The sequence below is a fragment of the Alexandromys fortis genome, unplaced genomic scaffold, assembly GCF_014885135.2.
Source record: "Alexandromys fortis isolate MF-2015 unplaced genomic scaffold, M_Fortis_MF-2015_v1.1 scaffold_83, whole genome shotgun sequence".
Lineage (NCBI taxonomy): Eukaryota > Metazoa > Chordata > Mammalia > Rodentia > Cricetidae > Alexandromys > Alexandromys fortis.
The window spans coordinates 1,504,500-1,520,903 of record NW_026068001.1 but is presented as its reverse complement, the minus strand read 5'-3'; the positions used below and the strand labels follow the sequence as shown (position 1 = coordinate 1,520,903).

At 44.5% G+C, this 16,404-nt stretch overlaps 1 protein-coding gene across 2 annotated transcripts in view; it reads left to right on the top strand.

The window, feature by feature from the left end:
• The first annotated feature begins 2,106 nt into the window (after window positions 1-2,106).
• Tbc1d25 (TBC1 domain family member 25) overlaps window positions 2,107-16,404 on the top strand; it is a 20,250-nt gene continuing 5,952 nt past the window's right edge. Inside the window, exons 1-3 of one of the 2 annotated variants that reach the window (XM_050160912.1) lie at window positions 2,107-2,376; window positions 4,131-4,240; window positions 5,883-6,037. In XM_050160912.1, coding sequence (XP_050016869.1) covers window positions 2,254-2,376; window positions 4,131-4,240; window positions 5,883-6,037 — 388 coding nt within the window. In that variant the 5' untranslated portion in view covers window positions 2,107-2,253. The remainder of the gene's footprint in view (window positions 2,377-4,130; window positions 4,241-5,882; window positions 6,038-16,404) is intronic. The other variant, XM_050160911.1, reaches the window with a different exon arrangement.

Below are 16,404 nucleotides of genomic sequence, written 5' to 3'. Positions count from 1 at the left end.
TAAGCCCTCTGCACACCCAAGAAGAGATATCTTACCCTGTCTAAAAGGTGCCCCAATGCCTTCAATGCTAATGGGTTAGTTGATCATTCCTCTCTAACATAACTGAAATGAGAAGGAGACTCGGATTCTTTCCCAGCAGAAAAATCCAGTAGTGAGCCAGGCGTGGTCGTGTGATTGAGTGATGGCTAGGGAGCACAAAGCCCCGAGTCTGATGAACCCAGGAAGCCAGGCATGGTGGCACAACCTGTAAAAACGCCGTTTCAGAAGCTCAAGGTTTTCTCCAGCTATATAGCAAGTTCAAGACCAGCCTGAGCTACTTGAGTCCATCTCAAAAAAGAAAAAAATTTAAGGCCCCATGAGATGGCTCTATGCGTAAAAGTGCTTGCTGTCAAGACTGATGACCTGAGTTTGAATATCAATATGGGAGGGAGAGAACTGACTCTTGCAAGTTCACCTCTGAATAGCACATGCACACTGTGGTACATGCACACACATACACAATAAAATGTAATAACACAATAAAATGTAATATTTTTTTTAATTTTTCTGCTGTACATGGTGGTACACACCTTTAATTTCAGCACTCAGGAGGTACAGATAGGTAGATCTCTATGAATTCCAGGCTAGTTTGGTCTACATGGAGAGTTTCAGGACTATCAGGGCTATATAGTGAAAACCTATTTTTTTTTTCTCAGAGGCTAAAATGCCAGGCAGTGGTGGCACATGCCTTTAATCCCTGCACTTGGGAGGCAAGGGCTGGTGGATCTGAGTTCAAGCCTGGTCTACAAAATGAGTACCAGGACAGCCAGAACTACTAAGAGAAACTCTGTCTGGAAAAAACAAGGGGGAAAAAGTGCCTAAGATGTTTTCAAGTAGCAGGGCGGTGGTGGCGCACGCCTTTAATCCCAGCACTCAGAAGGCAGAGACAGGCGGATCTCTATGAGTTCGAGGCCAGCCTGGTCTACACGAGGTAGCTCTAGGGCAGGCTCCAAAGCTACAGAGAAACCCTCTCTCATAAAACAAAACAAAACAAAAAAGATGTGTCCAAGCATCCAACCCATACTTAATAGACACATGTTTTTACTGTGATTGTATGCTGTGGGTCTCCTGTATGCTAGACTATATGATCTACCAATGAGGTACACCCCAGACAGACAGAGCTCATAACAGGCCTGACCTCAGTAAGTTGTAAGGATTAAATAAAACAAAGACAGTGTAGAGCCAGCAATTTCGAGATTAAGTCTGAAGAATCAAAACAGCCTGGGCTACATGAATATGTCTCAAAAATGAAATTAAACCTGGAAAAAAATTTCTGGAGAAAAGTAGGACCTCCAGAAAGCATCATATGTTTGCATTGGGAAAATTACTTAATGCAATATAGCAAGAGTTCAGAATGTGTAAAACTCTTTATGTACAGTTCCTTGGGTGTTTGTTTTATTTTGTTTTTTGAGACAGGGTTTCTCTGTGTAACCCTGGCTGTCCTGGAACTCGCTCTGTAGATCAAGCTAGCCTCGAACTCAGATTCGCCTGCCTTTGCCTCCGGACTGCTAGGATTAAAGTTATGCCAGTTCCTTGAATTTGAGTGAAAATTATTTATTAAGAGACTCTGGAAGGTGGGCACTGGAAGGTGGTTCACACCAGTAAGCCCCTGGAAGTCTGAGGTTAAAAGAAAACAAAATAAAAAACCCTTAAGTTCGAATTAACCCGGGAAAATAAGCAAGAATCAGTAAAAACAAAAGAACTAAATACAAAAATCTTGAAGATTCCCCCCCCCCCACACACACACACTTTTCAGGGGATTCATTTGAAGGGAAGTTTTTGAAACCGATGACATCATCTGTTACCCGAGGCTCGTGGCAACTCCAAGCGGGTTCTGGAGCGCTGACGTCACCACGCTGTGGCTTCCTCCCCGCCCTCTTTTCTTTCTTGAACCCGTCGCCGGTTCGTGAATCCGGAAGTAGACTGCCAAAACAACAGCGCCACGGGACCAGGACAGGCGGGACCTAAGCAGGCACTACCTCACAGGCAGAAAAACGCTAAATTCACGACTTTGGGGGGCGGGGTTCCTGGCAGGAGCCCTCTAGGCGCATGCTCAGAGGCGACCTCCAGGCTAGGAGGAGGGGCAGGGTTCAGAACCCTTTGCGCCTGCGCTCTGGTGCTAGGTGGGGCCGCGCGCCCGCACTGTAGGGTGTTCGTTAGGGTAGGGGGCTACTGTCAACTGTCACATAGACAGAGACGACAGTTACCGGCGGGATGGCAACACCTTCCGCAGCCTCGGACTTGGCTTGCTCTGCAGCGCCCTCACCCGTCGGGGGTGCCCAGGTGGCAGCGGCGGCTGAGGAGGAGGAGCGAGAGGTGGTACGGGTCCGAGTCAAGGTGAGGCTGGTGGCTGGTCGGCCAGCCTGCCTGGGCACCCAATAGGCGAAAAGATGGTGGCTGTCTAGGATAGAGGGCAGGACCTGAAATCTGGGGCATTACTGGGAGACTGGGGGGGGGCGAGATTTGAGAGCAGAATAATGGGAGAATGAAGACATGGGTCTTGGGGACATATCCTTGGGTGTGTAACTGGAAATAGAGGGGAAAGGGCTGCTGGAGTGGAGGGGTGGAGCCTATGGGTAGAGAGGTTGGTTGGAGGGTTAGAGGAGGGGCCTCAGGAGTCCAGAGGAATGAAGGAGGTGCTGTTGCTGTCAGAAGAGGGAGTCCTAAAGTCAGTCAACATTTTGGAGAGTGCACTTTCGTGCATGTCCCCACCCCTGAGCCCACGTGCTTGTGTTGGGGGGGCAAAAACAGTTCAATGATATGTTTTGGACACTGGTGAGTATCTTGAGAACATAATAGGAAAAGTTAGATTCTAGGGAGTTCTTTACACAAAGTCGTGTAGGAAAATTCCCCAAAAGGGATTGAAGTCACAGAGACCTGAATAAAAGAGTCACCTATGTGCATTTAAGGTGGGTGAAGAGCTCTAGGTAGAAGGGACAGCAAGAGAAAAGGCTAGGAGGTGGAGACTAGTTTGGTCTGTTCCTGTGGGTTCCCATATTGTTGGAGAAGGAGGACCGAGGGCAAAAGTGATAGGACAGTCAGGAGAGAGAAGGGCAGGTGGACAGCCTGGGATGCATACTCTGAGGAAGGAACTTGTTGCAATAATTCGAGCAAGCTCACACTGGAGTGGTGGCACTGGCAGTGATGAAAAGGTCAACAGATCACTTCCGCGTAATAGGCAAAGATGTAGTGAGTGAGCCAGATGAAGTAGTGGGAAGGATGTTCAGAGCAAGGGAGATGAAGCACACACAAAGGGCCGGAGGAAGAATGTAGTCAAGGTAACTCCCAACAGTTTGCTACTACTAGAGCATAAAGTTCAAAATAAATCTGGGTGGAGAGAGGACTACGTTGGAACCCCAGGTTTGCTGTTGAAAACTTTTGTTTCTGTTTTTGTTTTTTTTGAGACAAGGTTTCTCTGTAACATCCCTGGCTGTTCTGGAACTCACTCTGTAGACCAGCCTGGCCTTGAACTCACAGAGATCAGCCTGCCTCTGCCTCCCTGGGTGCTTGGATTAAAGGTGTGCGCCACCACTGCCTGGAAGCTCTTGAAAACATTTAATCATGGGGGTGTTAGAGGTAGATTTGCTAGATTGATTACAGTATAGGAGACTGATTTTGTTGTGGTCAGACTGTATATGGTGATTCTGGCAACCATAGTTAAGGGACTCTTGAAGGATTGGACACCTGGACTATTGCGGTAGCTTTGTTCCTGCTTGTCTGTTCCTGTCTTTTTTGGGGGTGGGGGAATTTTGAGACAGGGTTTCTCTGTAGCTTTGGAGTCTGTCCTGGAACCAACCAGCTCTGTAGACCAGGCTGGCCTCGAACTCACAGAGATTCATCTGTCTCTGCCTCCTGAGTGCTAGGATTAAAGGTGTGTGCCACCACTGCCTTAAAATTCTAAGGAAACATCCATTCTTTCTTTGCCCAGAAACTGCCTGTACCTTCCCCTTAGAACAAAAGCAAGAGTCTCCACTATGGCCAAGAGCATCCCATCTAAATTTGGTCCCTGTTTTCTGCCACTCTGTACCTCACCCACTCTTCTGAATGGTGCTGTGGCCCCTCATGGCCTACCCCTTGTCTTCTTTCCCCAGAAATGTGAGAGCTTCTTGTCACCTGAGTTCCGCTCTTTTGCTGTAGATCCTCAGATCACCTCACTGGACGTGCTGCAGCACATCCTCATCCGCGCCTTTGACTTGAACGGGTGAGTGGGCGGATGAAGCAGGCTGCTCATCTCAACAGCAACTGTCTGTCTTTTGTGGGTTTGGTTTTTTTTTTTTTTCAAATAATTCCACGATGAATATACGTATCTTGCTGGGAGTATTGGGGAAATGTCATAAGATAAACTAGCGGAAGTATTTTGGGCTACAGGGCATGTGTTTTTAAAACGTTCACGGAATGTTTCCAAAATGGTTCTCCAGACACGTTTTACCAGTTCAGCCTCAGCAGCAGTATAGAAAATGTTTTTCCTGAATGTGGTGGTCCACACCTTTAGTCCTATCACTCTGGAGGCAAAGATAGGCAGATCTCTGACAATTCAAGACCAGCCTGCTATACGTGGTGAGTTCCAAGACAGCCAGGAATACACAGAGAGACATTCTCTCAAAAAAAAAGTAAGAGGTTTGTTTCACCAACCATGGTGATACGTACCTGTGATCACAGTACTCTGGAGGCTGAGACAGGAGAATTATAAAATTTGTCCGTCTGGTGGCTGACAGTTGGTATCTCATAGGGGCAGATGTGATGTTTATTTTGTTGTGGTAGGTTATTCTGGAGGAATATATGATTGTGCTAACAATTTTTAAAATTTATTTAACTTATTTATTTTATGTGCATTGATGTGAGGGTGTCAGATCCCCTGGACCTGGAGTTACAGACAGTTGTGAACTGCCATGCGGGTGCTGGGAATTAAACCTGGGTCCTCTGGAAGAGCAGACAGTGTTCTTTACTACTAAGCCATCTCTCCAGCCCTGTGGTAACAAATTTAAATAGTATGAAATTCAGAGGGGCTGGAGAGATGGCTCAGAGGTTAAGGGCACTGACTGCTCTTCCTGAGGTCCTGAGTTCAATTCCCAGCAACCACATGGTGGCTCACAACCATGTGTAATGAGATCTGGTGCCCTCTCTGGCGAGTAGGCATATATGAAGACAGAAGAACACTGTATACATAATAAATAAAAATCTTAAAAGAAAAATTCAGCTGGGCAGGTAGCTCATGCCTTTAATCCCAGCACTAGGAAGCAGAGGCAGGCAGGTCTCTGCGAATTTGAGGCCAGACTAGTCTACAAATCAAGTTCCAGTACAGCCACGGCCATTACACAGAGAAACCATGTCTCAAAACATCAAAAAAGAAAAAAAAGTATGAAGTTGATATTTAGGATGATTCTGGGTTTACAGTGATCATCACACAAAATACTTCTTTGTATTTGCACAGGTATCTGAAGAATAAATTCTTAGTTTTATTGTACATTTGTGCATTAACATTCTGTTGTGAAAAATAAGAAACATACAGATTGCTTTTTTTAAATGTAGTAAGAAGGCTGCTTTCTTCCCACTTCTAACCCCCAGCTGCACTGTTAGCATCCCTAGAGGGTACCAGCATCTTACCAGTGTTCAATGTGCCCTCCAGATATAAGCAGGTGCGGATCTGTTTCTGTGTTCATGTAACAAAGTGGGTAGAAATGGCCTAACAACCTCAGGCTGCCTGTAATCCTCGGCATAGTTCCCAGCAAATAGAAGGAAGCTGTTTTCGGTACCTTTCTCACTACCTTCCTTGTTTTGTAAACTGTTCCTGAAGTTGCTGGGGAACTGGGGATCCCAAGAGCTCCTTCATATCCTTTGTCCAGGAAGAAGAACTTTGGCATCAGCTACCTGGCGCGTGACCGGCTAGGACAGGAAGCTTTCCTCTCTCTCCTTTCTGATTGGGACCTCAGCACAGCTTTCGCCACTGCCTCCAAACCTTACCTGCAGTTGCGCGTAGACATTCGGCCCTCAGAGGACAGTGAGTACTCAGTGTCAGAGGACTACTACCTTGAGATCCAGCTTTTCTCATAGATCATAATCCTACACTTTATAGTACACTCCTGGCAGGCCACAGGGACTCATTTCTTTTAAATTATGTCTGAAGACCTGGGTTCAATCATCACTAACACCCCAAAAAGTTTGTTATAATGATGGTAGTTAGATATTTTAAAACTCAAGTTCAAGGCTAGCCTTAGCTACAAAAGCAACCCTATCTCAAAACAAAACTACTACAAAGTAATTCAAGTTTTGGGTTTTGAAGATTAGGAATATTCAGCCTATATGATCATATTGGCAATTAATTTGAAAACATGGTGGCGCAGTAATGTTTTCAGGGCTGTTGAAAAATATTCATGCTCTTGGGGGAAATCCCATTTAAGTAGGAAGTAGTGAAGTGCATGGTGTCTCCAAATAATTTTACAAAAATGTGTTTATATGTAAAAGAAATGAAATAAAGCAAATGTAATTTTAAAAAAAGTTAATGGGTTTTGGATGAGGGGCTGCAGGTACAGGGTGTTGTACAGTCTTGTCTTTTTTGCAGTGCTAGACATGAAAGACAGGCCTTGCTCACTCACATTAGGCAAACCCTGTGCCATGGATGCCGTGAAGCCACACTTCAGCTCCAGTGCATTCTGGTAGTCTTTTGGTGCTAGTAGTGGGGGGTTTTGTCTGTTTGTTTTGTTTACATATAGGATGTTTTGCCTGCATATATGTCTGTGCACTGCATGCATGGTTGGTACCCAAGAAGGCCACAAGAGGGCATAGGATCCCCTGAACTGGAATTACAGATGGTTGTGAGCCACCTTCTCTGCATGCTGGGAATCAAACCCTGGTCCTCTAGAGAAGCAGCCAGTTACTTCTGAGCCATCTCTACAGCACCACTCAGTGTATTCTGTCTTTAACATTATTATGGGTTTGAATTTGGCTTTGGCTTTGGAATTTTTTGAAACAATTATGGAATATAGCCCTGGATAGCCTAGAACTTGCCATGTAAATGTGGCTGTGGCTAGCATCAAACTTACAGCGATCCTCCCATCTCTGCTTTTCCAAAGGACCTGCCTGCTTTGCCATGTTGTTAGTTTGTCTGTCTCTTTCTTTCTTTCTTTCTTTCTTTTTTTTTTTCGAGACAGGGTTTCTCAGTAGCTATGGAGCCAATCCTGGAACTAGCTCTTGTAGACCAGGCTGGTCTAGAACTCACAGAGATCCGCCTGCCTCTGCCTCCTGAGTGCTGGGATTAAAGGCGTGCGCCACCACTGCCTGGCTGTTAGTTTCTTTTGTTACTAAGAATTGAATGCCAGGCCATATGTTTGCTACGCAGGTGTTATACCACCAAACTGCACGTTACCTTTTTTTATTTTAAGATAGGTTTCACTAAGTTTCCTAGGCTGACCTAAAACTTACCAGTTCTTCCACCTCAGTCTTATTAATAACTGGGAATACAAGTGTGTGCCACCACACCCAGCAACATTCAACACTCAGCAAGTTTTTGTTTTTTGTTTTTGTTTTTTTTTGGTTTTTTTGAAACAGGGTTTCTCTGTGGTTTTGGAGCTTGTCCTGGAACTAGCTCTTGTAGACCAGGCTGGTCTCGAACTCAAAGAGATCGCCTACCTCTGCCTCCCGAGTGCTGGGATTAAAGGCATGCGCCACCACCGCCCGGCTTCTCAGCAAGTTTTTAAATCACATTTTGATGTGTGTGTGCGTGCGTGCGTGCGTGCGTGCGTGCGTGCGTGCGTGCGTGTGTGTCTATGTGTCTGTGCATGTGCACACTTGCACATATGTGGAGGTCAGAGAACAACTTGTTTTTGTTTTTATTTTTCGAGACAGGGTTTCTCTGTAGCTTTTGGTTCCTGTCCTGGAACTAGCTCTTGTAGACCAGGCTGGCCTCGAACTCACAGAGATCCGCCTGTCTCTGCCTCCCGAGTGTTGGGATTAAAGGCATGCGCCACCACCGCCAGGCCAGAGAACAAGTTGTGGTAGTTAGTCAGTTCTTTCCTATCATGTGAATCCTGAGGATCACACTCAGGTCATCAGGCTTGGCAGCAGGAACCTTTGCCCACTGTACCATCTTGCCAACTCAGCAAGGTTTTTTTTTTTTTTTTGTCATAAAAATGTTATGAAGTCATACAGTTTGCAGCCTTAGAGAACTTTTGTACCCATTTGGGATGACTGAGGCATTTTATTCACATCATAATAATCATAAATAGCTAAATGGGCCATTTAATGAATATACTTAATTGTCATGATAATCTTAGCTAGGTGGTGGTGGCGCATGCCTTTAATCCCAGTACTTGGGAAACAGAGAAGGCAGATGTCTGTGAGTTCAAGGCCAGCTTGGTCTCTTAAAAAGATGAATTATTAGTTTTCCATAAAATAGATAAACAGGCCTAGGAGGGTATAAGATTTGGGCATGTCACATAGATGGTGGAAGACCAAGATTTGAACTTGGGCAGTTGATGATCTGGCTCCAAGGATTTTTTTCCCCAAACAATTTGACTCTGTGATTTTTTGGACTTGTTTAGACTGGCAAGGTCCAGGCCTGGTGAGACATAATTTTAACTGCAGAACTCAAGTGGCAAAGGCAGGCAGATCTCTATTAGTCTGAGGCTAGCCTAATCTACATAGAGAATTCCAGGATAGCCAAGGTTATGAGACAGGGTTTCTCTGTGGTTTTGGAGCCTGTCCTGGAACTAGCTCTTGTAGACCAGGCTGGCCTTGAACTCACAGAGATCCACCTGTCTCTGCCTTCTGAGTGCTAGGATAAAAGGCATGCACCACCACTGCCTGGCAAAAAAATATTTTTTTAAAAAGAAAGAAAAGGTGTGGGTGTGAAAGATGGTTCAGCAGTTAAGAACTCAGACTGATCTTTTTTGAAGGATCTGAGTTTGGTTCCCAGCACCCCCAATCTAGCAGCTCACAACTGCCTGTAACTCCAAAGGGTTGATGCTCTCTTCCGGCCTCCTTGGCTCTGTGTGCGCATGCATGCACACGCGTATATATACACACAAACACACACATAAATAAACATAATAAAATAAATTTAAAAAAAAACAGAAAATGAAAAAGAGGTTGGAGAAATAATGCCCAGTGGTAGAGGGTTTGTTTAGTATATTGATGCCCTAGGTTCAAGCTGTAGGATGGCCAATAAAAGAATAACAATATCAGTAATAATAATTTAGTCAATTATGCCAACATCACTTGTTTTGAAAACAATCACGCTGAGATAGCTCAGCAGATAAGAGCATTTGCTGATGTTGCAGAGAATCTGGGTTCAGTTCTAGCACTCATAACAATCTATATAACTCCAGTTCTAGGGGCTCCAATTGCTCTCTTCTGACCTCCACAGGTACCAGGCAAGCAAGTGGTTCACAAACACTCATACACATAAAATATAATTTTTAAATGAATTAAAAAAAAAGCAACACTGATTTGAAATGCCACTCTTTTTACAGATTGGGTTCCCATATATACTTAAATTTAGTCCTGGACTTCCTCTTGCATTCTGCTGACTGGCTCCATTTGTGCTACATTTAACACTACGTGTGTATGTTTTCATTTTTTATGTGTATGGAATGGGGATTTTGTCTGTGTATGTATATCTGTGTATTGTGTACATGCCTGGTGTCCTTGGAGGCCAGAAAAGGGTATCGGGATCCCCTAGAATTGGAGTTACAGATGGTTGTGAACCACCGTGTGGTCACTGGGAATAGAAGCCAGGATCTCTAGAAGGAGAAGCAAGTGGTCTTAGCCACTGAGCCATCTCTCCAGCCATATATATATTTGAGATGAGGTCTCACTGTGTAGCCCTGGCTGGCCTCAAACTCAGAGGTCCACCAGCCTCTTTCTCCCAAGAGCTGCAATTTAAAGCATGTACTACCACACAGGGATAATACTATTATTTTTAATGACAGTGATTTTGTGGTCAGTTTTAATTTTAAAAAAGCTTTAGCCAAGTTCCTGATGTTCTTTTTCTTAGCTATTCTTAAACATGAATTGGTTCTTGTGAACTTAAAATAAGTTCATCCAGTTTCAGGAGAAAAACATTAGAACATTAGGTTGGATTGCACTGGGTGTATATATTACTTTAAGGTTTGGCAAATTTGACAACTTTACAATGAAGAATGTAGTATGTATCATATATAATACCACAGACAGAAGCCCATAATGAAAAGCTTGGATGTGTCTGCAGGAAATGTGTGTGCATTTACCCAAGGTGGATTATGTAAAAACTATTTCTAGTCTCATGTTGGTCCATGTCAGGTTTTGTTTTTGCAGAAATCCTTTGCCTGTTTCTAAATGTGTTTTCAATTTTCCTATTGTTTATCTGTATATAATAGAATATTTTTCCTGTCAACTACTTTTGGCCTTGATAGCTCATATGTTCTCCTCTCCCTTCTTGGCTCCTTTCTCTCCCTTCCCTCTTTGTCCTCTCCTTCTTTTCTCTCTTCCCCCCTTCCCTGCTCCCTCTCTTGGTCTCAAATAGCCTAAGCTGGCTTCGAACTTCTGATTCTCCTTTCTCTACCTGCCAAGTACCAGGATTATAGGTGTGTGCCACAACACTGGGCTGAGTGGACTCTGTGCCATTCATGTTGTTGCTGTGCCCTTCTGTTTGTTTGTCAGGTATACCACCACTCCAAGCTGCTTGATATTTGAGGGGGGCTCTCATTATAAACCTTTTGCCAGCTTTGGATTCAATGTGTAACCCATGCTGGCCTCAAACTTGTTATAGTCTTCCTAACTTCATCCTGCCAAGTTCCAGGATCACAAGCATGAGCCACTCCACCCAGCTTAATTTTTTATATGAGTTTATTTGTTTTACACCCCAGCTCGAGTTTTCCCTCCCTCCTCTCCTCCCAGTCCCTTCGCTCCCACCCCTCTTTGTTCCACCAATCCACTCCTCCTCTGTTGCTGTTTAGGAAAAGACAGGTCTCCCATGAGTATCAATAAAACATGGCATATCAAGTCGTAGCAAAGCTAAGCACCTCTCCGTGTCTTAAGGCTGGGCAAAGCTACCTAGTATGAGAAGTAAGGTTCCAAGAGCCTGGAAAAGAGACAGAGACAGCCCCTGTTTCCGCTGTTAGGAGTCCCACAAGAGGACCAAGCTACACAACTGTAATATGCATGTAGAGGGTCTAGGTCAGTCCTATGCAGACTTCCTGGTTGTTAGTTCATTCTCTGTGAGCCACCATGAGCCCAGGTTAGTTGATTCTGTGGGTTTTCTTGTGGTGTCCTTGACCCCTCTGGCTCCTACAATTCTTTCTCCCCATCTTCTGCAGGATTCCCTGAACTCTGCCTAATGTTTGGTTGTAGATCTGCTTCTGTTTCCATCCGTTGCTGGATGAAGCTTCTCTGATGGCAATTAGGCTAGGCACCAATCTGATCACAGGAGAAGGCCAGTTCATGCTACTTATCCACTATTGCTAGGAGTCTAAGCTGGTGTTATCCTTGTAGCTTCATGGGCGATTCCCCAGTATCACATTTTTACCTGACTCCGAAGTGCACCCCCTTTCCAGTAGTGTCTTTCAGTACTCTACCCCCCCACTATCACTCCTGTTCCCATCCCCACCTGCCCTCAGTCCACTCACAAAATCCTTCTATTTCCCCTTCCCAGGGAGATCCAGGTGTCTCCCATTGAGCCCTCCTTGTTCCTAGCCATTCTGGGTCTGTGGATTGTAGCAAGGTTATCCTTTACAGCTGATATCCACTTATGAGTGAGTACATGCCATGTTTGTCTTTCTGGGTCTGGGTTACCTCACTCAGGATGATTTTTTTCCAGTTCCCTCCATTTCCCTTTAGATTTCCTGATGTCATTGTTTTTAACAGCTGAGTAATATTCCATTGTGTAAATGTATCACATTTTCCTTATCCATTCCTCAGTTGGGAAACATGTAGGTTGTTTCCAGGTTCTGTTTATTACAGATAAAGCTGCTGTGAACACAATTAAGCAAGTGTCCTTGTGGAACAACTGAGCATCCTTTGGATATATGCCCAAGAGTGGTATAGCGAGGTCTTGGGGTAGATTGATTCAACAGTTTTCTGAGAAACTGCCATTCTGACTTCCAAGGGGGCTGTACAAATTTACACTTCTATCAGCAATGGAAGAGTGTTCCCCTTGCCCCATAACCTCTCCAGCATAAGTTGTCATCAGTGTTTTTGATCTTAGCCATTCTGATAGATGTAAGATGGAATCTGAGTTGTTTTGATTTGCATTTCCCTGATGGCTAAGGATGTTCAACATTTTATGTACTTCTTGGCCATTTGAGAATATTATTATTATTTTATTGCTTTAAAAAATACCAATCCAAATTCCCAGTTCCTCCCCTCCTCCCACTCCCCTCCCACTCCCTCCACACACCCTTCCCCCAACCCCTGTCCAATCTTAAGAGAGGGCAAGGCACCCTGCCCTGTGGAAAATCCAAGGCCCTCCCCACTACATCTAGGTTGAGCAAGGTACTCATCCAAAGAGAATAGGATCCCAAAAAGCCAGTACATGCAGTAAGAGACAAATCCCAGTGTCATTGTCATTGGCCCCTCAGTCTGCCCCAACTGTCACCCACTTTCAGAGGGACTAGTTTGATCCCATGCTCGTTCATTCCCAGTCCAGTTGGAGTTGGTGAGCTCCCGTTAGCTCAGGCAAACTGTCTCAGTGGGTGAAACAACCCCTCATGGTCTTGACTTCCTTGCTCATCCTCTCCCTCCTTCCCCTCTTCAGCTGGACCTTTGGAGCTCAGTCCAGTGCTCCTATGATGGTTTCTGTCTCTATCTCCATCTGTTGTTAGACAAAGGTTCTATGGTGATATTTAAGATATTAAGATATTTAAGATGGGCTAGAGAGATGGCTCAGTGGCTAAGAGCTTTGCTTGTTCTTCCAAAGGTACTGAGTTCAATTCCCAGCAACCACATGGTGGCACACAACCATCTGTAATGAGATTTGGTGCCCTCTTCTGGCCTGCAGGGATACATGCAGGCAGAACACTGGGGTCATTCTTGTGGATTCCTGGGAATTTTTCTAGAGCCAGGTTTCTTACTAACCGCAAATGGCTTCCTCAATCAAAATATCTCTTTCCTTGCTCTCATATCTGTCCTTCCTCCATCTCAACTATCCCATTCCCTCAAGCTCTCCCCAACCCTCCCCTTCTCCTCCTGAAACTGAGAAGCTTCTGTAAAGCAAAGGACACTGTCAATAAGACAAAAAGACAACCTACTGAATGGGAGAAAATCTTCACCAATCCCACATCAGACAAAGGACTGCGCTCCAAAATATATAAAGAACTCAAGAAATTAGACATTAAAATTCTAAATAACCCAATTAAAAATTGGGGTATGGAGGGCTGGAGAGATGGCTCAGTGATTAAGAGCATTGCCTGCTCTTCCAAAGGTCCTGAGTTCAATTCCCAGCAACCACATGGTGGCTCACAACCTTCTGTAAAGAGGTCTGGTGCCTTCTTCTGGTCTGCGGACATACAGACAGACAGAATATTGTATACATATTGTATACATAGCCCTGACTATCCTGGAACTCACTCTGTAGACCAGGCTGGCCTTGAACTCACAGAGAACTGCTTGCCACTGCTGGCCTCTGCATTTTGAGTGCTGGGATTAAAAGTGTGCACCACCACTGTCCAGCCCGTGCATGTATTCTTTTTTTTTATTTTTTTATTATTTTTATTTATTTATTTATTAAATATTTCTGTCTCTTCCCCTCCTCCCCCTCCCCTTTCCCTCCCCCTCCCCCAACCAAGTCCCCCTCCCTCTTCAGCCCAAAGAGCAATCCGTGCATGTATTCTTACATGTATGTATGTGAACCATGCACATGCCTGGCATCCAAGGAAGACAGAAGAGGGCATTGGATTCCCTAAAACTAAAGTTTTAGGGAGGTGTAAACACCACATGGAGGCAGAGAATTGAATCCTAGGTCCTTTACAAGTGCTCTTAACCACTGAGCCATCTCTCCAGCCCCAATATTTATGCATTTTTAGATGCTTGACAGTGAATTTCTATTTGTTGTTTTGAAACAGGGTTTTGCCATATCTTAGGCTGACTGGCTTTTAATTCACTGTGTAGCCAGGCTAACCTCAAACTCAAAGCAGTCATCTGAAACTTTGATTTTTAAATAAATAGAAGTACACTTTAATGATAAGTATAATATAATATGCCTGGCTTGATGGTACATGTCTATAATCCCAGCACTGAGGAGGCAGAAGCAGGCAGCCTTTGTGAGTTTGAGGCCAGCCTAGTGTATATAGCAAGTTTGAAACCAGCCAGGGCTGCAGCCCTGGTTGTCCTTACTATGTAGACCAGACTGGCCTCAAACTCGGCAATCTGCCTGCCTGTCTCCTAAGTGCAGAGATTAAAGGTATATGCCACCACACCTAGCCTAAAATGATCTGAAGTTTTGTTTAATTTTTTTGAGATTTATTTTATATGTATGGGTGTTTTGACTGTATATATCTGTGCACCATATGTGTACAGTGCCTGTAGAAACCAGAAGAAGGGATCCGATTACTTGGAATTGGAGTTACAGGTGGTTGTGAATTGCCATATGGGTGCTGGGAATTGAACCCCGGTCCTCTGGAATGGCAGCCAGTGCTCTTAACCACTGAGCCATCTCTCCAGCCCTTTTCTTTTCTTTTCTTTTCTTTCTTTTTTTTTTTTTTTTGGTTTTTTGAGACAGGATTTCTCTGTAGTTTTGGAGCCTGTCCTGGAACTAGCTCTTGTAGACCAGGCTGGTCTCGAACTCCCAGAGACCCGCCTGCCTCTGTCTCCCGAGTGCTGGGATTAAAGGCGCGCGCCGCCACCACCGCCGGGCTAAGTCATTTCTTTACTTCAGAAAATTTACATTATACTTGTTGCCTGTTTAATTCTAAGATCTTCACCTGATCTTTTATTCTCTTCATTTTTTTGGTATTTGCATATTGGATCTCCCAAGCTTGAGTTCCAGGTATTTTTACATTTTTGCCAAAATCGTGTAACCTTAATTCTTTGTTTGTTTTTTTCCAAGGCAGGGTTTCTCTGTAGCTTTGGAGCCTGTCCTGGAACTAACTCTGTAGACCAGGCTGGCCTCGAACTCACAGAGATCTACCTGTCTCTACCTCCCAAGTGCTGGGATTAAAGGCGTGCACCACCACTACCCGGCCTGTAACCTTAATTCTATATTACAGTAGTTTCTTAACTTGGTAAGCCTTCATCTCACCTGGAAAGTGTTTTAATGTTTTAGCAAGACCACACTGGCAGCTGTTGGGGTGGGAGGCACACAAAAGGAGCTGGTTAGGAAGTAGCAGTCTGAGGTATCTGGGGTAGTTGGCTCACAGAGGGTCACAAGGTGGAGGAACAATGAGTTGGTGTTGAAATGTGTTTTACATATATAAGCGTTAGGGCTTGGGGACTTGGGGACTGAGGGAATGGGAGGGGCCAGGGATAGGTCAAGGTTACTGGCTATTGAACAGGGAAAAGGGAATGGCTGTACTGGGAAGGGCTCTCTGCCTCTCCTTTGTGGCCCCTTAGTTTTGTACCCTCAGAGATACTTATGCAGAGGCAGTGGCTTTAGATGTGACTTTTTCCTTTAACTCTGTGGAAGAAAGGACTATGAGTCATGAAAATGCTACTTAGGGATGCCATTGACCTGCAAATGGCAGTGACAGAAACAAATAGAAGTTGATTTGTTTCATGTAGTTACATGCTTCATAGAATTATCCATATAACGGAATTGACCATTGGATGTTGTTAGCTTTTGCAATACTGTGCTGCCAGTTAATAGCTAGTACAATTCTTTTTTGTCCTTTGGTTTTTGAGACAGGGTTTCTTTGTGTAGCCCTGGCTGTCCTGGAACTCACTCTGTAGACCAGGCTGGCCTTGAATTTGGAGGTCCACATGCCTCTGCCTTCTGAGTTCTGGGAATATAGGCGTGCACCACCACATTGGGCAATAAACATAATTTTAAATTTAAAAAAAATGCGGCTAGAGAGATGACTGACTGGTTAAGACGAACATATTGCTCTTCCAGAGGCCCCAAGTTTATTTCCCAGCACCCTTGTCAGATGGCTCACAAATGATAATTCCAGCTCCAAGGGATAGGAGACCTTCTCCTGAATTCTCATCTTTACATGCACATACCCCAATGCAAGCCACATACATACACAGAATTCAAAAGAAAATAAATCCTTTTAAAAAAGAGTACTTGCGCCGGGTGGTGGTGGTGCATGCCTTTAATCCCAGCACTTGGGAGGTAGAGGCAGGCAGATCTCTGTGAGTTCGAGGCCAGCCTGGTCTACAGAGCTAGTTCCAGGACAGGCACCAAAACCACAGAGAAATCCTGTCTCGAAAAACCAAAAAGAAAAAAAGAAAAAAAAA